Source organism: Panthera tigris, chromosome X (assembly GCF_018350195.1).
Source record: "Panthera tigris isolate Pti1 chromosome X, P.tigris_Pti1_mat1.1, whole genome shotgun sequence".
Classification (NCBI taxonomy): domain Eukaryota; kingdom Metazoa; phylum Chordata; class Mammalia; order Carnivora; family Felidae; genus Panthera; species Panthera tigris.
Genome location: NC_056677.1, coordinates 62,636,759 through 62,662,596, shown reverse-complemented (window position 1 = coordinate 62,662,596; position 25,838 = coordinate 62,636,759). Strand labels below are relative to the sequence as shown.

General features: G+C 36.0%; 1 protein-coding gene across 1 annotated transcript in view; it reads left to right on the top strand.

Moving 5' to 3' along the window:
- MAGT1 (magnesium transporter 1) overlaps positions 1 to 22,226 on the top strand; it is a 57,115-nt gene extending 34,889 nt beyond the window's left edge. Inside the window, exons 4-10 of the mRNA XM_007090779.3 lie at positions 1,327 to 1,467; positions 2,502 to 2,642; positions 3,577 to 3,666; positions 4,305 to 4,368; positions 13,198 to 13,272; positions 16,716 to 16,806; positions 20,191 to 22,226. Coding sequence (XP_007090841.3) covers positions 1,327 to 1,467; positions 2,502 to 2,642; positions 3,577 to 3,666; positions 4,305 to 4,368; positions 13,198 to 13,272; positions 16,716 to 16,806; positions 20,191 to 20,206 — 618 coding nt within the window. The 3' untranslated portion in view covers positions 20,207 to 22,226. The remainder of the gene's footprint in view (positions 1 to 1,326; positions 1,468 to 2,501; positions 2,643 to 3,576; positions 3,667 to 4,304; positions 4,369 to 13,197; positions 13,273 to 16,715; positions 16,807 to 20,190) is intronic.
- Positions 22,227 to 25,838: the final 3,612 nt, after the last annotated feature.

Below are 25,838 nucleotides of genomic sequence, written 5' to 3'. Positions count from 1 at the left end.
TAAGTTCATGACATGAGCTGAAGTCGGACTCTTAACCAACTGAGCCGCCCAGGCGCCCCAAGGTTCTTAGCTTTTCAAATTCAGAAATTGCATTTTAATTTTTTTTTAATGTTTATTTTTGAGACAGAGAGAGACAGTGCATGAGCATGGGAGGGGCAGAGAGAGAGGGAGACACAGAATCTGAAGCAGGCTCCAGACTCTGAGCTGTTAGCACAGAGCCCGATGCGGGGCTTGAACTCACGAACTGTGAGATCATGACCTGAGCTGAAGTCGGACGCTTAACCGACTGAGCCACCCAGGTGCCCCCAGAAATTGAATTTTAACAATGTAGGCAGAATTTACCTAGTTCTGGAGACTGTGCACACTCACATGGATGTTGGTAAATAAGGTACTAATCTATTAATTCATTAATTTGCCATATTATATTGCCAAGGAGACCAAATAATCATATCGACTAATCACTATACTTTTCTTCCTTATGGGAAAGTCTAAAAAATTACTATTAGGGGGTTCTATTGTGATTATAGAATCAAAGCAAGGGAGTTGGATTATTTTATTGGCTGATGTCTTTAAATTATAGTTGTCTTATACAAGCTAGTCTCCATTATTGGATTGCCTGTTGAGGGACCTGAATGTTTGCATCAGTTGGTCAGCATCTTTTCCCTGGACTTACTCAGACTTTGTATTTTCCACAAATACAGTTATATCACATCAGGAAAGATATAATGTGGATGAGTCAGTCATGGTTTCTTTACCTTAGCAATTCCAATGTTGTCTTCTTTAAGCATACCATCGTCTCATTATAGAGAATAGAAAAATGTGATGCTTATCAGTAAACATTTATGAACCTTTTAGAATTAACTGTTTTTGCATATGACTACCATTTTGATGGTTTTCACTGCAGTGTTATGTATGTATGTATGTATGTATGTATGTATGTATGTATGTATGTATTTCATTGCAGTTTTAGAGCACTGTCTTGTTTTCTCCAGATTGAGAATGTACTCTATTTGGAGTTTAGTCCAGCTACATAAGGCAATTTTAGTTCTCACAAATGTATTATTTTTGCATAATTTCTGAACAGATGAAAATGTTTGTGATATATGAGATTTTCCATTCTAAAGTAGAAAGTATAGACTACTTAGCTAGGAATTAATATTTGGTGAGTAAAGTGTACTAATTAATTAAGGTCACAGGCAGCCTTGGATTTGAATCCTGACTCCACCACTTACCACTTTCCTTAAGATGCCTAAATTTCAAGAAAATATTTGCTGTTAAGATTATTTTCTTGATAACTTATATTTTCATGGACTTCTTTTTATTCAGCTAAACATGAATTCAGCTCCAACTTTCATCAACTTTCCTGCAAAAGGGAAACCCAAACGAGGTGATACATATGAGTTGCAGGTGCGTGGTTTTTCAGCTGAACAGATTGCCCGGTGGATTGCTGACAGAACTGATGTCAATGTAAGTTTCCCTACTTTGTAGAAAGTTACTTTGCCATTATCCACTTCAAGTCTTACGGGAGGTCTTAATTGGTCTCCTCCCCATATCACTGAGGTGGTAATAGTTCAGTAGCCCCTTCAAAAGTAGCATTTAACAGAATCATCCTGATGAAAGAGTGAAATTATAAAACATCTTCTATCACCTTCTTGAATTCAGTATGGAAACCACTCCTTTGACCTCATTAAGTCCATGGACTATCTAGAGATACTTGGCAAATACATCTTAATCTTTATTTATTTTTGAGAGAGAGACAGCGTGTGAGCAGGGGAGGAGCAGAGAGAGAGGGAGACACAGAATTGGAAGCAGGCTCCAGGCTCCGAGCTGGCAGCAGAGAGCCCAACGCGGAGCTCAAACTCAAGAACCGTGAGATCATGACCTGAGCCGAAGTTGGACGCTCAACCGACTGAGCCACCCAGGCACCCCAACTTGGCAAATGCATCTTAATCTAAAAGATGTTATGTTGTAAGCAGAATGTTGTACTTATCCCATCCCATTTAGGATATACTATAGACTGTTTTGATTAGGATGAAAAGAAAAAAAGTGTAATTTTTCCTGAAAGAATTTGAAATAATTTTTCAAAAATTTTTATTGGGGCGCCTGGGTGGCTCAGTCGGTTAAGCATCCAACTTCAGCTTAGGTCATGATCTCACAGTATGTGAGTTTGAGCCCTGCGTCGGGCTCTGTGCTGACAGCTCAGAGTCTGGAGCCTGCTTTGTATTCTGTGTCTCTCTCTCTCTGCCCTTCCCCCGCTTGTGCTTTGTCTTTCTCTCAAAAATTAAACATTAAAAAAATTTTTTTTAACATCCAGTTAGTTAACATACAGTATAATGTTAGTTTCACATGTGAAATATGATTCACCACTTCCATACAACACCCAGTGCTCATCACAACGATAACCACACTAATTTTTATTGCTTTCATTTCAAATCAATTTGACCTATATAATTAACAAATAAATTTCATACTTGAAAACATTTTTCTTTCCTTTCCATTAGATTAGAGTAATTAGACCTCCAAATTATGCTGGTCCTCTTATGTTGGGATTGCTTTTGGCTGTTATTGGTGGACTCGTATATCTTCGAAGAAGCAATATGGAATTTCTCTTCAATAAGACTGGATGGGCTTTTGCAGCCTTGGTAAGTAAATTTAGAACAAAAATTGTTTGCATACAATATAGTATAGTTAGGTAGCATTAAGTTTATTTCTTACCTGTGAGAAGAGATTTTATATGTTTTTATTTCATGCCTTAAAATCAGTTTCTTTCCTCCATTATCTCATTAGGATGGCCAGGGTTTGGAGGAACTCATACTCAGTTTTTATTCACCCCTATGAAAATATGCATTTCTTTTGGAAATGCTTTTTTTTTTCTAATTTTCTTTTGTATTAAAAAAATTTTTAATGTTGGGGCACCTGAGTGGCTCAGTCGGTTAGGTGTCCGACTTCAGCTCGGGTCGTGATCTAGTGGTTCGTGAGTTCGAGCCCCGTGTTGGGCTCTGTGCTAATAGCACAGAGCCTGGAGCCTGCTTCGGATTCTGTGCCTCCCTCTCTATATGCCCCTCTTCCGCTCTCGCTCGCTCGCTCTCTCTCTCAAAAAATTTTTTAATTTTTATTTGAGAGAGCACCAGCAGGTGAGGGTCAGAGAGAGCGGGAGAGAAAGAGAGAAGGAGAGAGAGAAAGAATCCCAAGCAGGCTCTGGGTTGCCAGCGCAGAGCCTGACACGGGGCTTGAACTCCCAAACTGAACCATGAGATCATGACTGAACGGAAACAAAGAGCCAGACACTCAACCAGACTGAGCCACCCAGGTGCCCCCCTTTGAAAATATTCTAAAAGACTTCAGTTTTCAATTGTGAAACTTGTGTCAGCTTATTTATAATTTTAAAATAGGGTTTTCCTTTCAGAATAACTATTATTGGTTCTTGTGAAATACAAGACTTAATCAAAAATCATTTATCTGAAAAAATTTTGTTCACATATTACTTAAGCAGACACACTTTTCATAAACCTGTTAATCAGTGTGGGAGCAGCTGCACCATGTTGTATAAGTATTTCATTATTTTTTGTTTTTTAGTGTTTTGTGCTTGCTATGACATCAGGTCAAATGTGGAACCATATAAGAGGACCACCGTATGCTCATAAGAATCCCCACACAGGACATGTGGTAAGGGAAGTCTGGAATTTCTTTCCATTGTATACCAAAGTTAACCTTAATAATTATTTTGTGACATCATTGCCAGGATGTGAAGGACCTAGGTTTAGTTTTTACCTTTTAAGTTCTCTGATACTGAGCTTCAATTACTGAAAAGTTCTCTTAAAAGTAGAAAGTTCCTAAAAAACAAAAAAAGTGGAAAGTTCCTTATCCCATTTGGTGAGTCCTTTTGACTAGGCTGACTCTGAAAGTCAGACTTGAACTAAATAGAATAATTGATCAAGTACTTGAGCATGTACTGTTTCTAGGCACTGTGCTAAGTATTATAGTGATAAAGAAGAAAAACAATCTTTGTCTTCATGAAGTTTACATTATTGTACCTCATGGTCTTGTACACTGAAATACTAGTTTTCTCATATGTTCTGTTGTTGAAAACATAGTATAAGTACAATGAAAAGGCAAATGAATAAAAACACAGAAATAATGTTTATTTTGTCCAAATTACTTATTGATGAATACCACAGATCCAGTGCTGGTATACATCAGGTAAATTAACAATTTCATAGGAATTGAAAATAGCCCATTTTAGGATTAGAATATCAAAAGTTAATGTATGTTTAAAGATTTAATTTTGTCTTTTTTCCCCCCAGAATTATATCCATGGAAGCAGCCAAGCCCAGTTTGTAGCTGAAACACATATTGTTCTTCTGTTTAGTATCCTCTTTATAATAAGTCCTTGGTGCTACATTTTAATTTGTCTGTTTGCTCACATTCTAGTATTTTGTCTATAGTGTTTGGTTGAGGCTGCTCTCTTATTTTTTTGTTTATTTATTTATTTTGAGAGAGAAACAGCACAATTGGGAGAGGAACAGAGAGGGAGGGAGAGAGGAAGAATCCCAAACAGGCTCTGCACTGTTGGTGAAGAGCCTGTCATGGGGTTCGAACTAAGGAACCGTGAGACCATGACCCGAGCCTACATCAAGAGCCAGATGCTTAAATGACTGAGCCACCCAGGTACCCTGAGACTGCTCTCTTATTAATGCAAGTTTTAATATCTTTGGAATCATATTTCTGTGCCATCTATCTTAGCGCAGAGACAAACCTGCAGTCTGATAGAGCCAGGTTTATTGATCACTGATTCAAGGGAGACTGCACATCAGAAGAATCATGCGACATCTTACCTAAGGAAAGATAGAGTTATAAAATTTGAAGGAAGGGTGAAGCTTAGGTGAAATGTAAAGGAAGCAGTGTTTTTGATAAACTTAAAGGAAAGCCAGGCTAAATGTAAAGGGATCAGTATCAAGTTTGGACTGTAAAGTGGACACAGGATTCTGTTTCCTAGAAACTATACAGAGTTCAGATAAATGTGGGAGTTTGTCTTCACAAACTCTTTATTTGAAGCTTTATTTAGTTGTAAATTGAGGCTACTTAGAAATTGTGCATTAGGGCACCTGGGTGGCTCAGTTGGTTAAGCATCTGATTCTTGGATTCAGCTCAGGTCATGATCCCAGGGTCATGGGATTAAGCCCCATGTCTGGCTCCATGCTGACAAGGAGCCTGCTTAAGACTCTCTCTCTCTCTGCCCCTCATCTCCTACTTGCGTGTACTCTCTCTCTCTGAAATAAAAGAAGAAATTGTACATTTAGTAACTTAGATCCTCCAGGCAAGAATGGATTGTTACCTTAGTGGTATAATTTGAATCAGTGTATGATTTTAGAGAACCGTGTTCATCATTTAGTAAAAAACAGTAGTTACTCAAAGACAGAGGTTATTTTGACATTTTATAGCTGCAGCACATCCTAGGTAGAAATATTATTTCCTGTGAACTTTGTAGCTGCTTTTTGTATGTTGTCCCATTCTTTTGAATGGCAGGGCAGATTTTTACTTTCTCACATCTGAAAATTTCAGTCTCAACAGTAACAGACAGGTCAGTGTGTAAATTTCATAGTATTACTGAACACAGTTTACCGCCACCCCACGAATATACAAGCAGTGACTCTGCAGAACAAATCAACAAGGTAAACAAATGTAATGTTCCTAGAGTTGTGCTTCTTGGCCAAGGGGTCCTGACGTTGACATTAGAGTCAGTTGTAGCCCAGGCTGTTAGAGAAAACTGCCCAGTGGCTTGATGGTAAGGTCTCATCTCATAGTCTAAAGAACTTAGAGGTCATCTAGTTCAACACTTACTCTGTTGACAATGGATTATACTAAGAACTGGCTAAGAAATTTGAAGGTGATTACAATCAATATGACTAATTTAATCCCTTAAAAATTTTTTTCTGATTATAAAAGCAATACAAGTTAATTAAAGGAAATTTAGAAAATAAAAAGAAGTGTAAAGAAAATATCAAAACCCTTGGAAATACCCCCTTTAGTCAATCTTTGTAAATCGTTCCCCATTTTATTTTACTATATCAGTGATTTATTTAATAGAGATACTTGAAGGGAAACATTCTGGAAAAAATTTAAGCTTTTGGTCTTAATTGAAGGACATTTGGGAAAATGATATTTTCTCAAAACAGTGTTCATGTATAATATGGAAAACAAATCTGCTTAAAATCCAGTTCAGAGGGGCGCCTGGGTGGCGCAGTCGGTTAAGCGTCCGACTTCAGCCAGGTCACGATCTCGCGGTCCGTGAGTTCGAGCCCCACGTCGGGCTCTGGGCTGATGGCTCGGAGCCTGGAGCCTGTTTCCGATTCTGTGTCTCCCTCTCTCTCTGCCCCTCCCCCGTTCATGCTCTGTCTCTCTCTGTCCCAAAAATAAATAAAAAACATTGAAAAAAAAATTAAAAAAAAAATCCAGTTCAGAGCCAGGGAAGTTCATCTGTTCAGCCATGGAATGGTGAGCTAAAAAAATTAATAATAAACACCTATTCCTTATGATAAGAAAGAAGATCACAAGAAAAATATGATCCAAACCATGTTTCTTTCAAATCCTAAAATTTATTTTTTATTCAATTTATTTAAACTAAAAAAGTTCACCCATTTCTCCCACCCCTTACTTCCCTTCTCTAGTAACCACCAGTTTGTTCTCTGTATCCATGAATGCTTGCAGGCATGTGTGTATATACAATTTATTTTTAGATTCCACATATAAGAGATGATACAAGTTTGTCTTTCTCTGTCCTATTTCAAGTTATTTGAAAATTTAATTTGAAAATGCTCATTTATGGTTTGGTGTATTAACAAATTACTATACCTTGGAAATTTTTCAGTGTCTCAAAATGATCTCAATTAATGATATTTTGAAACTGAATAGTATAGCAAAATGGCAGATAAAATTATACAATATTAAGTGATTTGTGGTTTGTTGGTGTTCTAGCTTTGTCCTAACTTTTTTTCCAAAAAAATTTATTTCTTCTTCATTGTTGAAGGGTATTTTACAGGTATAGATTTCTAGATTTCTTTAAGCACTTTGGAAATGTTATTCCATTGTATTTTACTTATGTAGTTTCTGTGAAAAAGTTACATTTAATTCTTATTATTGTTCTTTGAAGGCAGTGTGTCTTTGATGGATTTTAAGACTTTTTTCCTAATGTTTTTATTTGTATTCCTCCTGTTTTCTGGGTTACAGAACTTCCTCAATCTGTGGGTCAGTACCCTTCATTCATTTTGAAAAATGTTTTAGTTACTGTCTCTTCAATGTTTTTCTCCCATTTTCTCCATCTTCTCCATCCATGGCTTTCAACTTGAGAGCCTGGTCTATGAACCATGTCACTCTTTCTGGTAGAACCTGGACCTTAATCATGGTCTCTTTAACATTGTAGACTGTCAAAATTCTCTCCTAAGCTTGTCCTCAATTTTTAAGTATAATTATATAAGAAATTTAAGAAATAGGAATAGTCTTACCTTTTTCTTCTGCCTAAAGGTTAAACATTACTTAAAGCTTCACATACATTTGGAACAGATTGCAAGCCTGTTGAAAGATAGCATTTTTTTCCTTTCCAAGTTTTTATTTAAATTCTAGTTAGTTAACATATAGTGTAAATTTAGTTTCAGGTGTAGAATTTAGTAACTCAACAATTACATACAACACTGGGTGTTCATCACAAGTGCCCTCCTTCTTAATCCCCATCACCTGTTTAACCCATTCCCCCACCCACCTCCCTCTGGTAACCATCAGTTTGCTCTCTATGGTTAAGAGCCTGTTTCTTTGCCTCTCATTCCCCCCTCTTATGTTCATTTGTTTTGTTTCTTAAATTACACATATGAGTGAAATCACATGGTATTTGTCTTTCTCTGAGTGATGTAATTTGCTTAGCATAATACCTTCTTCCATCTCCATCCACATCATTGCAAATGGCAAGATTTCATTCCTTTTTTATGGCTGAGTAATATTCTATTCCCTCTCTATATCTATATATCTCTATCTCTATCTCATCTATATCTCTCACATCTTTTTTATCCATTCATCAGTTGATGGACATTTGGGCTTTTTCCATACTTTGGCTATTGTTGATAATGCTGCTGTAAACATTGGAGGGCATGTATCCCTTTGAATTTGTAATTTTGTATCCTTTTGGTAAATTCCTACTAGTGCAATTGCTGGATCATAGGGTAGTTATATTTTTAACTTTTTGAAGAACCTCCATACTGTTTTCCACAGTGGTTTCACCAGTTTGTATTCCTACCAAGAGTGTAAGAGGGTTCCTCTTTCTCACATCCTTGCCAACACCTGTTGTTTCCTGTGTTGTTAATTTTAGACATTCTAACTGGTGTGAGTGGTATCTCATTGTGGTTGTGATTTTTATTTCCCTGATGATCAGTGAAATTGAGCATCTTTTCATGTGTCTGTTAGCCATCTGTACATCTTCTTTGGAGAATTTCTATTCATGTCTTCTGCCCAAAAATTATTTGTTTTTTGGGTGTTGAGTTTTGTAAGTTCTTCATATATTTTGGATACTAACTCTTTATCAGATATGTCATTTGCAAATATCTTCTTCCATTCTGTTGGTTGCCTTTTAGTTTTGTTGATTATTTGCTTCACTGTGCAGAAGCTTTTTATTTTGATGAAGTCACAATAGTTTCTATTTGGAAATACAGCATTTTTTGTAAATTTGGTTAATAGGATGCAAAATGGGAAATTTTTTTCAGTGAGATATTTATTTTTCCTTTGTTTTAGCTCTTTTGGTAGTGGTTAGGAAGGTGTGAGTGATGTTTTCTGAGCAATTACTTTGCTAAATGTTATGAATGCATTATTTATCTAAGGAATTTACAGTATTGAGACAAACAGATGTGTACAGATTACAAGACAGTACCTTAAATACTGTGTAATAAGGTGTGATGGTGAGACCATGAATGAAGTTATTTAACTATGTTAGCAGTAGGGAATTTTATGGAAGACTGAAAATCCCTTATTTTTTTTAATGGACACAAAGCCTGAAAACTCAAAAGTTACCATGTGATAAGAACTAATAGAATGAGACTACTACTAACTAGTAATTATGAGTTTGGAAAATATCCACATATTTATCATTATTTTAGTATTGTATAATTTACTACATGATTAATAAAGCAATCTGTATGAATTGAGTGATCTACTAAAAGCAACTTTTAAAATAACATTTTAAACTTTTTAATTTGAATTATTATATTCATGCAGAAATGTTCCCAATTTATAAGTGCAGTGTACAGTTTGATAAATTTTCACAAAATGAACAAAACTAGGTGTAACCACCACCCAGCTGATGAAATAAAATTTTACTCACAACCCAAAGCCTCCTCCATCTCATCACCTCCTCCAGATTGCTACCTCCCCACCCAAAGGTAACTACTATCCTGACAGCTAACAATGTGGATCAGTTTTGCTTATTTTTTAACTTTACACAAATGGAATTATACATTAAATATATTTTAATGTAAAAAATAAAACAGCAGATCAGAAAAATGTCATCCATGATCTTAAACCCTAATATTAAAATCTAGGTTTATTTTTGCATATTCTCTTGCATTCTTTGCTTATTTGTATTTTTTTGAGGGGGTGATCCTTTTTTTGTAGTTATAGACATACTTTGTATGCAGTTTGGTTTAATATATCACAAGCATTTTCTGTATCATTGTTGGCCTTTATAGTTATAAACGTTGCATGAGAATTACAGAGAAATAAGAAAATACAGGCAAAGAAAAATAGTGATCATTCTTAATGTTTATATAATATGTATATCATAATTCAGTTATTCTCCTATTGTTGAATATTGCAACGAGTGTTTACTTGGATATAAACATAATTTGGCAGGGACGTCTGGGTGGCTCAGTTGGTTAAGTGTCCAACTTCGACTCGGGTCACGATCTCATGGTTTGTGGGTTGGAGCCCCGCGTCAGGCCCTATGCTGACAGCTCAGAACCTGGAGCCTACTTTGTATTCTGTGTCTCCCTCTCTCTCTGCCCCTACCCCACTCATGCACACTCTCTCTCAAAAATAAACATTAAAAAAATAAATATAAGATAATTTGACATATCTCCAAATTCTCAGAAGTAAGATTTGAAGCAAAGTGTACAAATCTTTCTATTGTTCTTGATGTTTTGTCTAAATTATTTTCCAAAGTAATTTTACTGAAAAAAAGGGAAGGAGGATTGCTGCCAGAATATGTGCACTGATAGCCCTGACAAGTTCTAAGTATTATTATGTATTCTCACAATTTTTCTTTAAAGTTTATTCATTTATTGTTTCTGAGAGAGACAGTGTGAGAGTGCATGCACAAGTGCACTAATGAACTGTGAGATTGTCCGTCACCTGAGCTCAAGTCTGAGGTCTTAACTGACTGAGCCACCCAGGTGCCCCTGTTTTCTCACTTTTTTAAACTGCTAATTCAATAGGCAAAGAAATTGTATGTCATTGCTTAAATTACCTCGGACAATAATAATTCAAAGTACGTAATTTAAACATTTTTCCACAATTTTATAATTATGCCTCATTTTATGCAAATGTCTTTGCCTTCATCATATATAATATACTTTAGTTCTCCTAGTTCTTTAAAAAAATTTTTGATGTTTATTTTTAAGAGAGAGACAGAGCGTGAGTGGGGGAGGGCAGAGAGAGAGGGAGACAGAATCAGAAGCAGGCTCCAGGCTCTGAGCTACAGAGCCCAATGCGGAGCTCAAACTCCTGAACCATAAGATCATGACTTGAGCTGAAGTTGGACACTTAACCAATTGAGCCACCCAGGCGCCCCACTGGTAGCTCATTTTATAGCCCAGTTCTTATGTGTTATAAAATACTACTTTCTCTAATTTCTATTCAGTTCTCCCATAGTAACATTTAATCATGATTAGGTAATCATTTATTATTTGTTTTATCACTTATATATCCCACTAGAATGTAAACTTGTCCAAAGAATGGTCTATATTTTGTTCAACTTTTTAAAAATATTTTCTTTAATCTTCATTTATTTTTGAGGGGAGAGAGAGATACAGAGCGTGAACAGGGGAGGGGCAGAGAGAGAGGGAGACACAGAATCAGAAGCAGGCTCCAGGCTCTGAGCTGTCAGCATAGAGCCCAATATGGGGCTCGAACCCACGAGCTGTGAGATCATGACCTGAGCTGAAGTCGGACACTCAACTAACTGAGCCACCCAGGCGCCCTAATTTTGTCCAACTTTTAACTCCCAACATCTAGAAGCACCTGCCATATAATAGGCAGTGTCAGTAAAAGTTTGTCAATAAATGATATGAATCAATAAATGAAATGAAACAATACATATGGAAGTACATCACAGCTCTTGATAACTGAGAACAGTACACAAAGACCTTGGTGGTATATTGCAAGATGGAAAGCTTATTTAAAGAAAATACATATAGACCATGATACAAAACAAACCATTCCGAAAGCAAAAGTCTCAGCCATTAATCAAGAGTGCCTTCTAACTAAAGCCTACAGAAATGATCAGTCTTTTCATGTATCTGGGTATAAAGAACCTTAGAAAAAATAATCATTGGCAGAATACTACTTGTCTAAGCAACTAAAAGCATGATGAATGGGCATAATGCCTAAAAAAAGGCTATTGAGAGAGAGTGCAAGACCATAGTGAAGGGATTAATAGACAAACTATAGAGCCAGTGATAAATTCAGGCTTTACCTGAACACCTATTTTTCCCTTTCTTCTTAATCATACCCACATGTGGTAGCCTACAATGTGTATGTGTGTATGTGTAATTAATTTGGGAATTTTTTTAAGTTTATTTACTTTGAGGAGAGAGAGAAAGAGCACTAGAGGGGGAAGGGCAGAGAGAAAAAGAATCCCAAGCCGGCTTTGAGCAATCAGCGCAGAGCCCGACATGGGGTTCAAACTCACAAAGCTGTGAGATCATAACCTGAGATGAAATCAAGAGTGGACTGCTTAACTGACAGAGCCACACAGGCATCCCTGATATGGGCTTTAAGAAAAAGTTTTTTGATGTTTAATTTATTTTTGAGAGACACAGACAGATTGCCGAGTGGGGAAGGGACAGAGAGAGGGAGATACAGAATCCGAAGCAGGCATCAGCCTCTGAGCTGTCAGCACAGAGCCTGACACAGGGCTCAAACCCATGAACTGTGAGATCATGACCTTGGTGATTTGGGCATTTTTAACTGCTGTTTGTATTTACCAAACTGCAGGGTAAATTTCTCTTTTCTATTAGAACACATTATATTTGCTTTAAAATTCAATTTTGCTTATTTTAGCAGTTAACCATCCCATGTGTAACCTATTTTCATGAGTAGGTATATTTTGTATTTATGTAGCTTCTATATTAAGCTGAATAAAATTGAGGTGATGACATACAGGATTTTCTTTTTTTTTTATTAGAATATGTCAAGCTGAGTTTAGTAGTAATTTGTACTTTAGAAGTTAATTGTTGAAATTCTGGAGAATTTTTGAAAAGTTATTTTTCAAATAAAAATTAGCTGCTATTCTCTCCAAATGGTGTACATTTCAAGTGTTTTCAATTTGGGAGGGTGGTTGAATAATCATAAAGGCTGTTTATGTTTTAAAATGTATACAAGGTTGTGGGTGCCTGGGTGGCTCAGGTGGTTGAATGTCAACTCTTGATTTCGGCTCAGGTCATGATCTCTTGGTTCATGAGATCAAGCCCTGCATTGGGCTCTGCACTGGCAGCATGGAGCCTGCTTGGGATTCTCTCTCTCTGTCCCTCCTTTGCTCAAGTTCTTTCTCTCTCTTTCAAAATAAATAAACATTAAAATAAATAAATAAATAAAACATATACAAGGATGGAGCAATAGTTGCCAGGATGTCCAGAAAGGTTATATCAAAGTACCATGTCAGGAAAACTCATATTTCATTTGTGAGTTATTGTGGGATATTTGTTGAAAATATTAGTTTTTATTTGTACAAATGAAGTAATTTTCCAACCTTAATATTTTTATTATATCTTCACAGTAAATAATTGCCATTCTGTATAGATACAAGATTATGTATTTTAGTTTTTGGTAATTGAAATTTGAAGGTTTGTATGTTCATTGTAATTTTCTTCATGAAATAATAAGAATATTAAAGTAGTATGTCTTTGTGTCTGTATGAATTTCTCCTTAAACAATTTTTCTAAGATGGTGGGGTTACCTTAGGGATGGTGCTCTTATGTGAAGCTGCTACCTCTGACATGGATATTGGAAAGCGAAAGAGTAAGTTATATCATATGCCAAAGTGTAACAATTATACCTTTATTTTTTATTTAATTTTTATTTTGTGTTATTAAAATATAGTTGGCATATAATGTTACATAACAGTTCTGCTTTTAATATAGAAAAAAGAATGTCCTCTTAATCACTTCCTCTCTTAGATATAAGTGTGTTGTTTTACTTCTTAATTATTTTAAAAGTAACATACACTTAATGTTGAAAATGTGAAGGGAAATCAGAGTGTGAAACATTTGGGGGGAGAATTACCCATTATTCCATAATTGAGAAGCTAAATATTTTAATGTTTTAATATAGTGTCTTTCATTTGTAAAAACATATTTAAAACTCTGTATAAAATTTTAAATCTTGTACCTCCCTTTTTAACTGGACTTAAACAATTCACTAATAAATATTTTCCTATACATAATTTTAAATTTGTACTCTATGCGGTAGTTTACTTAACCATTCTGATTTTGTTAAACATTTAGATTTTCTTCTAACTTCCATTATAATAATATTTCCTTAATGACTATCATAGCATATTAAGCTTTATTCTCATTTCATATTAATTTCCTTTTTTTAAAATTTTTTTTCAATGTTTATTTATTTTTGAGAGACAGAGAGAGACAGAGTGTGAGTAGGGGCGGGGCAGAGAGAGAGGGAGACACAGAATTCAAAGCAGGCTCCAGGCTCTGAGCTGTCAGCACAGAGCCCGATGCGGGGGCTCGAATCCACGAACCACGATATCATGACCTGGGCCGAAGTCAGACGCCCAACCGACTGAGCCACCCAGGCGCCCCTCATATTAATTTCTTAAGGTAGATTCCTACAGGGGCGCCTGGGTGGCTCAGTCGGTTAAGCGTTCGACTTCGACTCAGGTCATGATCTCGCAGTTTGTGAGTTCTAGCCCCGCATCGGGCTCTGTGCTGACAGCTCAGAGCCTGGAGCCTGCTTTGGATTCTGTCTCCCTCTCTCTCTGCCCCACCCCTGCTCACGCTCTGTCTCTCTCTGTCTCAAAAATAAATAAACATTAAAAAAGAAGGTAGATTCCTACAAGTTGAATGACTGTATGGTCCTGTGTATTTTTTAATTCTCTCGATGTTTTAAACTGATGATGCCAAACTCTTTCCCCAGATGTTCTGATAGTTTAGATTCCTACTAGTGGCATTTAAAAATGCTTGTTTCCAAAAAAAAAAAAAAAAAAAAAAGAATGCTTGTTTCACAGTAACTTTGTCAGCATTAGCTAAACTAAGCTCATTAAAAATCTGTGTGTGTGGTTGTGTGTGTGTGTGTGTGTGTGTGTGTGTGTGTTTGCTAATCAGATGAGGGGGAAACTTTATATTATTTTGTACTTCTTTGGTTATTAGTAAAGTTGAATATTTTTCTAAATGTTTATTAGCTGTTTGTGTTTTCCCTTCTGTAAAAAGCCTTTTTGACTTTTGCTATTTAATCTATTAGAGTCTTAGAACTCTTTCTATTGGTTTGGGTGAACTTTTTATATATTAAAATATTCACACATGGGTACTTGTTGCAAAGAAATGCTAGCAATGTAGTTTTATTTTACTTACATAAAATAACTTTAAATCAGAGTTTTACTTTTATGACTACAGAGTTAAATGTTATCAAATTAAACTCACTAAATAAAGTCTACTTTTTATTCTAGAAAAAAGATGATGACATTGGATTTCAGATTTAGAAGATTCTTATTTTTCTGAATTGAAATGAATCTTCACATATTGCAAAAGCAGAACAAATGTATCAATTTTTTATCTAGTCAGTATACATCCTTTCATTGCCTGACTTAAAAACTTGCCTTTCTCAGTATCCATTATTGGGAATAGGCCCTCTGGGTACTACACTGGTGGCATGAATTTAAATTATAAAGTATTTTGGTGACATATATTAAAATAATCACAATTTGATCTACTTCTAAGGTTCTAACCTAATAAAATAATACAAATAATAACCATAAGCACTTATTTAACATTTGTTTTATACCAGAACTGTCTTAGACACTTTTAGATATGTTACATGAAAAAAGTAGAATACAAACATACACAGACTGATTTTATATATAGATTGATATAGATATAGATATACATGTATGTGTGTGTTTAATTGGATAAAAAAAACTTCTACAATGATCATGTGTTAATACTCAGAAAAAATATATTTAACATTTAAAAAATTTTTTTTAATGTTTATTTATTTTTGAGAGACAGAGACAGAGTGCAAGTGAGGGAGGGGCAGAGAGAGAGGGAGACACAGAATCCGAAGCAGGCTCCAGGCTCTGAGCTGTCAGCACAGAGCCTGACATGGGGCTTGAACTCACAGACTGCAAGATCATGACCTGAGCTGAAGTCGGATGCTTAACTGACTGAGCCACCCAGGTGCCCCTTTAACATTTACATTTTAGTCCCTAATCATATTATGTGATAACTTAAAAAAGGAAAAAAAAACTGTTCCCTAAGTATAAGATAACTAAAAGCTGTTTTTTGTGTTGGCCAATAAGTATGTTTCCCTAGAACTTCTGCTGTAGCACACATGCTTTCCCACATCCCCACCTCTGTGCTTTTTAGCCAGTGTTATTCGCAGGACTCAAAGAGCCTCAAGTTATGGGAATCATACTTGAGCATTGTGGGGTCAGCATCCAGATTTAAGGTCGTTAACGGCTATGCCAAATCAGAGCATATGAAATGAATGTAGAGAGCTATGAATTTAGAGCTAGGATTCAGTATTTTCCCCCTCATTATTCAAATGAGGCATCCATATTGAATGAGTACCTTATTTAGGCAGTGTAGTTACCTATAAATAAATAAAGTACTTTCAAGTGAGGGTGTCACAATGATGTTATCAGATGTCTTTAAATCAATATTTATCAATACAATAAGGCCACTTTTAAGGGTTTAAAAGGAATTTAGTGAGTGATTTCCTTGTCAGTAGAACTTTCTAACACTAATTTCTTGACTGTGATAATTTTAAAGGAATATATTATATACAATTAAATTGCACAAATGTATAAGTGGAACTACTCTATTATATTGTAATGGTTCAAATTAAATGGGAAGGCAGAATCCTGAAGATAAAGAATAGGTATGGAGGCGCCTGGGTGACTCACTCGGTTGGGTGTCCAACTCTTGATTTCGACTAAGGTCATGATCTCACGGACCGTGAGTTCAAGCCCCACATCGGGCTCTGTGCTGACAGCACAGAGCCTGCTTGGGATTCTATCTCTCCCTCTCTCTCTGCCCCTTTCCCCCCACAAAAGTAAATAAATAAACTTTAGAAAAAATTTTAAAGAAAGAATAGGTATGAAAATTTTTGGAAAACCGCAATTTACCAGTAAATTATATCCCTTCCTTTTCACTCTTGTAGACTAAAATTTGTGCCCCAGTTTTTTATTTTGCTTAACCTGCTCATTTTGCTCTCCTTTTGTTTTTCTCCAGTAATGTGTGTGGCTGGTATTGTACTTGTTGTATTATTCTTCAGTTGGATGCTGTCTATTTTCAGATCTAAATATCATGGATATCCATATAGGTATGATTATTTTATATTTACATAGTGATTACCTATACTTAACAATGATTAGAGTTAATGTTGCTTTATAATATTTGTTTTTCTTTACCTCCAAACTAGTCTAACTTCTAAAGCAGAGATAGGCATTAACTTAGATATGTTGCATATAAAAATTAACTTAAGAAAATTATGATATAATGGACAATAGTATGTGATTTCTCTTCTCAGGAATATCTTTGAGGGTTGTTCTGACATCACCTAATTTAATCTAAAAATCTAAAAACACTTAATGATTAGACTATTTTATGCCTTGTCCACATACTCTACTTACTCTTGAGGAGCAAATTATTATTTTATTTATTATTTATTATTTATTATTTTTTTTTATTTTGAGAGAGAGAGGGAGCAGAGGAGGGGCAGAGAGAGAGGGAGAGAGAGAATCCGAATCAGGCTCCATGCTGTCAGCAAAGAGCCCAGCATGGGGCTTGATGCCACGAAATGCAAAATCATGATCTGAGCCAAAATCAAGAGTTGGATGCTCAACCGAGCCACCTAGGCACCCTCGAGCAAATTATCTTTTAATGTTATTTTAAAACTTCTCACCTCTACTTTTCAAGGCTCTTTAGATGGCATAAACAGAACATTTCATTAGAATCCAGTTTATTTTTTTATTATTTTGATTTTTTAAGGTTTTTATTTATTTTGAGAAAGAAAGAGCACATGAGCAGGGACAAGGGGCAGAAAGAGAAGGAGAGAGAGAATCCAAAACAGGCTCTGTGCTAACAGCATGGGGGCTCAACCCCATGAACAGTGAAATCATGACCTGAGCCAAAATCAAGAGCCGGATGCTTGGGGCACCTGGGTGGCTCAGTCGGCTAAGTATCTGACTTCAGCTCTCATGATTTGTGAATTCAAGCCCTGCATCAGGCTCTGTGCTGACAGCTCAGAGACTGGAGCCTGCTTCACATTCTGTGTCTCCCTCTGTCTCTGCCCCTCCCCTGCTCATGCTCTGTCTCTCTCTCCTTCAAAAACAAATAAACGTTAAAAAAAAAAAAAAAGTCGGACACTTAACCAACTGAGCCATCGAGGTACCCTAGAATCCAGTTTATGGAGAGTATAAGAAAGAGTGTTTGAGGAACTGTCAGCATGGGGCCTGCCTGGCTCTCTCTTCCCTTCTGCTTACACTCTCTCTCTCTCAAAATAAATAAACTATAAGACAACAACAAAAAAAGAAAGAGTGTTTAAGAAGATCTAATTGGCTTGAAATGTTCATAGAGATCTCTAAGGCTCAGGGAAGAAATTACTGTCCTGGTTGTAAATTCTCGATTTTATTCTGTTAGTAGCCATGAGATGTGTACCTACATAATGGGGAATGTTGTGAGTTAGTTTTATAATCTGAGTACCAGTTGCCATAATTCCTGTTCTTTTAATACAACATTGTCCTGTTGTATAAAGGACTATGAACACTAAAAATAAAGTATATCAAGTGATATTTTTGAGAGACAAATTCATTTTTCATATTACTTTTAACACGTTTGCAGTAGGTAATTTTGAACAGCTCCTTGGTTGATTGATTATATTGTGACAGTCCTAGATTCTTTTGATCAATGAACAACATAAATCAATCTTTTTTTGAATTTTTTCTTGCAAACATACTTAATTTTATTTCTTTTTTTATTTTTCAGATTTTTATTTAAATTTTAGTTATCATATAGTGTAATACTGGTGTCAGGAGTAGAATTTAGTGATTCATCACTTACGTATAACACCCAGTGCTCATCACAAGTGCCCTCTTCAATACCCATCACCCATTTAGCCCATCCCCCGACTACCTCCCTTCCATCAGCCCTCAGTTTGTTCTCTAGACGTAGGAGTCTCATGGTTTGCTTCCCTCTCTTTTTTCCCCCTTCCCCTATGTTCATCTGTTTTGTTTCTTAAATTCCACATATAAGTGAAATTATATGGTATTTGTCTTTCTGTGACTGACTTATTTTGCTTAGCAAAATACACTAGCTCCATCCATGTGGTTGCAAGTAGTAAGATTTAATTCTTTTTGATGGTGAGTAAAATTCCAGTTAGTTAACATACAGTGTAATATTAGTTTCAGGTGTACAATTTAGTAATTCAGCACTTCCATATAATACTTGGTGCTCATTATAAGAAGTATACGCCTTAATCCCCATCACCTATATAACCCATTCTCCCCCCACCTCCATTCTGGTAACCATCAGTTCCCTGTAGTTAAGAGTCTCTTTCTTGGTTTGATTCCCTCTTTCTCCCTCCCCTTTGCTCATTTGTTTTCTTTCTATTTTAATATTTACTTATTTTGAGAGAGAGAGAGAGAGTACACACAGGGGAGGGACACAGAGAGAGGGAGAGAGAGAATCCCAAGCAGGCTCCATACTGTCAGCATGGAGCCCAATGTGGGGCTCAGTCTCAACAACCGTGAGACCATGACCTGAGCCAAGATGAAAAGTCAGGCACTTAACTGACTGAACCATCGAGGCACCCCATTGTTTGTTTTATTTCTTGAATTCCACATATGAGTAAAATCATATGGTATTTGTCTTTCTCTGACTGACTTATTTCACTTAGCATAATACTGTCTAGCTCCATCCATGTCTTTGCAGGTGACAAGATTTTGTTCTTTTTTATGGCTGCTGAGTAATATTCCATTGTGTGTATATATATATATATATATATATATATATATATATATATACACACCACATCTTCTTACCCATTCATCAGTTGATGGATATTTATGCTGGCAAACTTAATTTTAAGAACAAAACCTACCCGAACTTTGATTTTTGATTTATAATCTTCTACCTTTATAATTTTATTCTTCTGTGTATATATATTTTAAAATAATTTCTCCTCTATAGAATACTGAATGGAGTACAAGGGCAATCTCGCTGGGATTTCTATTGCTTTATTTCATCACCATGGTTGATTCAGTTATTAATCAGTATTTCTCTTCATGACATATTTTAACTTAAGTTTATGTCTATTTCCTTCTCGCCTAAGACCATCTCAGTATCTCGGTGTTTCTCACTTTTGGTATTAATACTCAAAGTTTATTATGCATACACCCAAATGCTCTTTTGTCTGTTAAAATCAAGATAACAGTATTTGTTAGAATTAAAGCCTATTGTGGGGTGCCTGGGTGGCTCAGTCAGTTAAGATCCCACTCTTGATTTTGGCTCAGGTCATGATCTCACTGTCATGAGATTGAGCCCCACATCAGGCTCCACATTGGGCATGGAGCCTGCTTAGGATTCTCTCTCTCCCTCTTCCTCCATTCTTTCCCCGCTTGCGTGTGCACACACTCTCTGTTTCTCAAAAAAAAAAAGCCCTTTTTTTTTTCAAAGACTAACATATTGTTTAATGTTTTTATTTCAGCTTTCTGATGAGTTAAAAAGGACCCCAGAGATATGTAGACACTGGAGTAATGGAAATTGGAAAATGAAAAATGGGTGTGTGTTGTAAAGAATGAAATTTGTGTATTTTGTATTACCTCTTTTTTTTTTCAATTGATTTAAATAGTTAATCATTTAACCAAAGAAGATTTGTAGTGCCTTAACAAGCAATTTCTTGTCAAAACCATGAAGTATTTTAGATACAATTCTCCTCCTAACCTTCCCTTCCTGATGAACTTTATGTAACATTTAATTTAGTAAAATTAAGTACATTATAAAAATTTTATAACTACTACATTTTAATTAGAACAAGGTTCAAAACTGCTTTAGTAAGCTTTTGGCTATCTGATTTTATATTATCTTACCCAAAATTAGGGGAAAAAAAGAACTGACCAGGTGTTCCTACATATGCCTATTACAGATAAATGTATCAGGAATCCAGTTTTAGCTTTTCCATCTTTGCATGGATGTGTATACTTTGCACATCTTTCCTTTTGGGCGGGGAAATATGTGCTATGCAAGCTTATGAAAATAGAACAATATTGTTTAGAGTACATATCTAACCTGTAGAAAAGACCAGCCAGTCCTCCCCCTCCTTCATGTTTTCTGCTGAAATACAGTGCTAGTTATGCTTTGTGGTAGCTATAGATATTAAAAAGTCTAAATACAGGATTATGATTTCTGCATGAATGTGTTGTTAACTATTTTTATTTGGAAAGATTTCAGGTTTATTCTGTCTTCTTAATTTCTTTTATTTACGGTGGGTTCCACTCTAATAAAAATGTAGCTTAGTGCTAAAATCAGTGTTACTTAAAAATTGTCTGAAATGTTTCTGCAAATTAAAGATTGTTGCTTATTTCATTTGTACCTTAGAGAAAAAAATAGGTTCATCTGGTTAAGTCAATTTCTGTATTACAGTTACAACATATTTCATTAACCCTTGTATTTAGGAGAAGGACTCCCTTAGACTGGAAGAAGCACATCCTGACATAATTGAGTTGTTGCCTGTGAATGGAAAGTAAATTGTTTCTTGACAGTTCTGTTTTTGCTATTATTTTAGCCTTCATTCCCACACCTCAAGTAGAGAAACAGTAAATATTTGAAGAGTTTTTGAGTTTTGTCTTTTTTTCTGTCAGTGGAAATAACCATAAATGCTAACCAAATTTATGTGAAGAATGAAAGAATGAAAGTTATCGCTAGATCTAGCCATAACCTTTCCTATAGCTATGAAGAATATCCTGAAATTCCACTATTATGGAAATATGATAATTACGATTGTGAAAAAATTTTAAAGCAATCTTAGAAGTATTACATTAAAATAATACTTTGCCTACTATTTACTATCTAATAACTCCCATGTGGTCTAAAAGTCTTATATAAAGAGATTTGCAGAAGAGACGGATATAATTGCCTAAGAAGAAACATTTTATGAGGGTTTTTGTTTGAAGATTTGGTGGGTGGGGACATACAGTTGACCATTTCCCCTTTAGTGGATTCACTTTTTGGTAATTACTTCCCTGTAAATTGTGTGATTTTGGATTCCTTATCTGCTATTCTTGTAATTGTCTCAGGCCAAATAAATTTATGCTGTGATTCTTACGAGACTTGTATAAAGATGCCCTGATTTGTACAAACTGACCAGGGTAATACTACTGCCATGTAATCTGTATAGCTCCAGATAATGTGCCATGAGCATTGAAAGAATGGCACTTTTTTTTATTTGTTTTGTCTCCCTTATAGCACATTTTTCTTGTGCAGGGAGAAAAGTTACATTCTAGCTAAAATCTGTAGAAAGCAGGTTTACTAAACTTAGAATAGAGTTAATTTTATGGAAACTTTGAAATTTGCTTTCATCTGAAGTGCCTTAAAGTAGACTCTTAATTTACTTTTCTAGTAATGTTTTAAATATTATTTGTTATGCATTTTAAAAATACTATTCAAAATGACATTGTAGTAGCACAGATAACCAAATGTCTGGCTATTTGCTTTTTGACCATATCAATAAACTTTTACAATCTACTCTGAGTTTTTTGATTAACATGTAAAGAGGGGTGAATTTAAAACACTAAATTAGAATTGTAATATTAGATTATTTCATTTTGAGATTATAATTGAATTTCTTATTGTCCTAATGACAGTGAATTTGATAAGCCAATTTCCTTAGGTATTTCTATTTTTTATTTTTTTTTACATTTATTTATTTTTGAGAGGCAGAGAGAGACAGAGCACAAGGTGGGGGAGGGGCAGAGAGAGAAAGAGACACAGAATCTGAAGTAAGGATCTGAGCTGTCAGCACAAAGCCCGACGTGGGGCTCGAACTCACAAACTGCGAGATCATGACCTGAGCGAAAGTCGGACGCTTAACCGACTGAGCCACCCAGGTGCCCCCCCTTAGGTATTTCTAAACTGAGATACATTCTTCTGGGATTTCATATGTTATCTTTCATTAATGTTGTCACCTATTAGATTCAAAACAGCCAAGATTAATAGATGAATGGCTGTCATAAATGGTTGATCTAGTTTTGTCCCTATGAACATTGTGACTAGGCAAATTACGTTTTTGTACTGAATAATTGATTTGAAAGTTACCCAGACAGATTATCAAGTTATATGAGACTGGGCAACAGTACATTTGCAAACATGGAATGGGAACATTGGACAGGAAGTAGAGAGATCTGGCTTTTAAACAGCTTTTGGTCCTTCCTTACTCTCTGTCTAGCTATGTGACCATAGGCAAGTCACTTGAAATAGGTTCTCTCAGGACCTGTTTCTTTATTCTAATGTGAGTGCATTGGACTAAATCACCTCAATGTACCTTCCAGCACCACTGTTTTAGGTGCAAAATATTAAAGATACATGTATTTAAAATTTGAATACATATAATTTGTGATATTCAGGTTTGGTATCGAATTAAATCAATTGAAATGTAGGATGTTTTGTAGTCAGAGTTCTGAAGAAGCTCTGAAATGCTGTGGAGGCCATTATAGGTGCAAGTTATTTCATATGCATTGAAATATTTTTTAGAAAAAAATCTAGAAAGGATTTACTTGAAACCAGTAAGTTAATATCAGATCTTGATTTAAAGAGGTTCTTCCCAAATATGAGCAAAGATGAAATCAACAACTGTAATAGTATGCTAATATTATAGAAAGTCAAAGCCAAAGGGACCATTTAATCAGCCCCTTTATTCTGACTGTTAAAGAAAATCTAACTTAGAGAGGTGATGCAGTTCACTGAAGGTTATTCTAAGGAAATGCCTACAGAGTTTCCAATTTTGTTGCAAATTTCCTATGCATTAGGTTTCAGTGGGAGATGCGAGTTACTCCCTGGAGACATAGAAACCATAGTCTATGATTGTTTCCTGACATCTAGACCCTGGATGAAGGGTCCTGATGGGAGAGGCATTTCCCTGGAATGGTTGATGTAGGCTTCAGAAGAAGGGAGGAGTTTCAATAGACTCCCTTTAATCTGTGAAAGTAGAATTTAGGGTCACCTGGCTGGCTCAGTCAGTAAAGCATGTGACTCTTGACCTCAGGGTCATGAGTTCAAGCCCCATGTTGGGCCTAGAGCTTACTTTAAAAAAATAAAAAATAAAATATTTTTTTACCACAACTCAAAACTAAAATACTAATCTCACAACTAAAATACTAATGCCTTGGCTCCAACCCCATACTGGCATATCCTCACTGACACCACTTTGTATTTCACCATTGTCCTGAAAATATGAGTACAGCTGGATAGAATATGACTCATGGTTAAAATGTTGAAGCATGGTCTTCAGGCTCTTTTGGGCAACAATTTAAAGACATTCAGATAAACCCTGCCTTCACAATCAGTGGTGATTAGTATATTCCAATGAGTGCTTTGTAAACAATGACTTCCAGCTGGAAAAAAAACTCATTAAGATGTGTTGGCATCACCCAAAATCCAGACTCAGAAATGATCCATTTGGTTTGAACCTTCCAGTTTATGATGCTTCGCCATGGCTCTGTGGCCAGCAGTTGTAGCTAGAGAACTTCAGGTCTAAAGTTCTTTTTGTGATCTTCAAATAAAATTAATGAAATGTTTTCTCCCCCTCAAACACAGTTCAAACATAATTTCTCGGAAGTTTTCCTGACCTCCCACTTTTGGATCTATACCCCTCCTCTCTTACTTAGTGCATGCCATCTCTGTTAGTCTATCTCTAATTGCTGGGTTTCTCCCCTAAACAGTAAGTTCCTTGAGAACAGGAGTATTGTCTTACTCATCTTTGTATGCTCATTTTCTAAAATGCCTGCATAGTACATGCTCAGTAAAGTTTCACTGATTGAATAAAGAAAAAAAGGTCCTTGCTCTTGAGTTGCTTGCAGTCTTGTGGTGGAAATAAACATGTAAACAAATGCAATCCCTATGTGTTAGTGGGAGAATATATGTTATATCATGGGTACAGATAAAGGCTTAATCACTTTCTTGGGGTTCGGGTGGGAGGCAAAGAGAAAAGTTTCTGTGACAGAAATTGAAATTTTAAAGGTGAATAATTCACAAGATAGATTTTTTTTTTAATTTTTTTTAACATTTATTTTTGAGACAGAGAGAGACAGAGCATGAACGGGGGAGGGTCAGAGAGAGGGAGACACAGAATCTGAAACAGGCTCCAGGCTCTGAGCTGTCCGCACAGAGCTGGATGCGGGGCTCGAACTCACGGACGGTGAGATCATGACCTGAGCCGAAGTTGGCCACTTAACCGACTGAGCCACCCAGGCGCCCCACACAAGATAGATTTTTAAGGTACTGAAATGCCAAAATATTCTCTTTTTTTGGTCCCTGCCCCCACCTAAATGCCAAAATATTCTTGTAGGTATAGTATCATTTCAGTACTTAAACTCTGAAGTCAGAGGGGCCACCTGGGTGGCTCAGTAGGTTAAGCGTCCGACATCAACTCAGGTCATGATCTTGCAGTTGGTGGGTTTGATCCATGAGTTGGACTGTCTCCCTCTCTCTCCCTGCCCCTCTCCCGCTCGTGCTGTCTCTCCCTCAAAAATAAATAGACATTAAAAAATAAAAGTAAAAGAGGCCTTAAAAATACATGAAGTCAGATTCATTTACATCCTGAGTCATACCCAGAGTTACATGGTACTTGGAAACTTCTAAAATAACAAAATGCACTACTTTAAAAATATTCCTACCACTCTTATCCCTTTTCTGGTTTTAAAATTCTTTCAACGTATCTCATTTCAATTACCAGTTTCCAAGTTATTAGTAACTCTGAACATCTTTTATTTATTAGTCATTTATATTTCCCTTACAACCAATTTGGACCTCCATCCAATTCCCATAGAATCTTATTACAACTGAGGTGAAGAAACTAGAGAAACAGAAAGAGAAGATAGTAGAGAAATTTGAAGAGAAAAGGAAAAAAGAGGGAGGGAGGTTTCTAGGCCCAACCCCTGAAAACCCAACTTCTTCTCTTCCTCTGTGGTTAGATCTCTTCTTTCCTTTCCCTTTTCTCCCTCAAAGGTCAGATTCATTCTCACAAGGCTGACCTCTCCTCACCTCTTTTTTTTTTTTTTAAGTTTATTTATTTTGAGAAAGAGAGAGCAAGCAGGGCTGGGGCAGAGAGAGAGTATCCTAAGTAGGCTCCACACTGTCAAC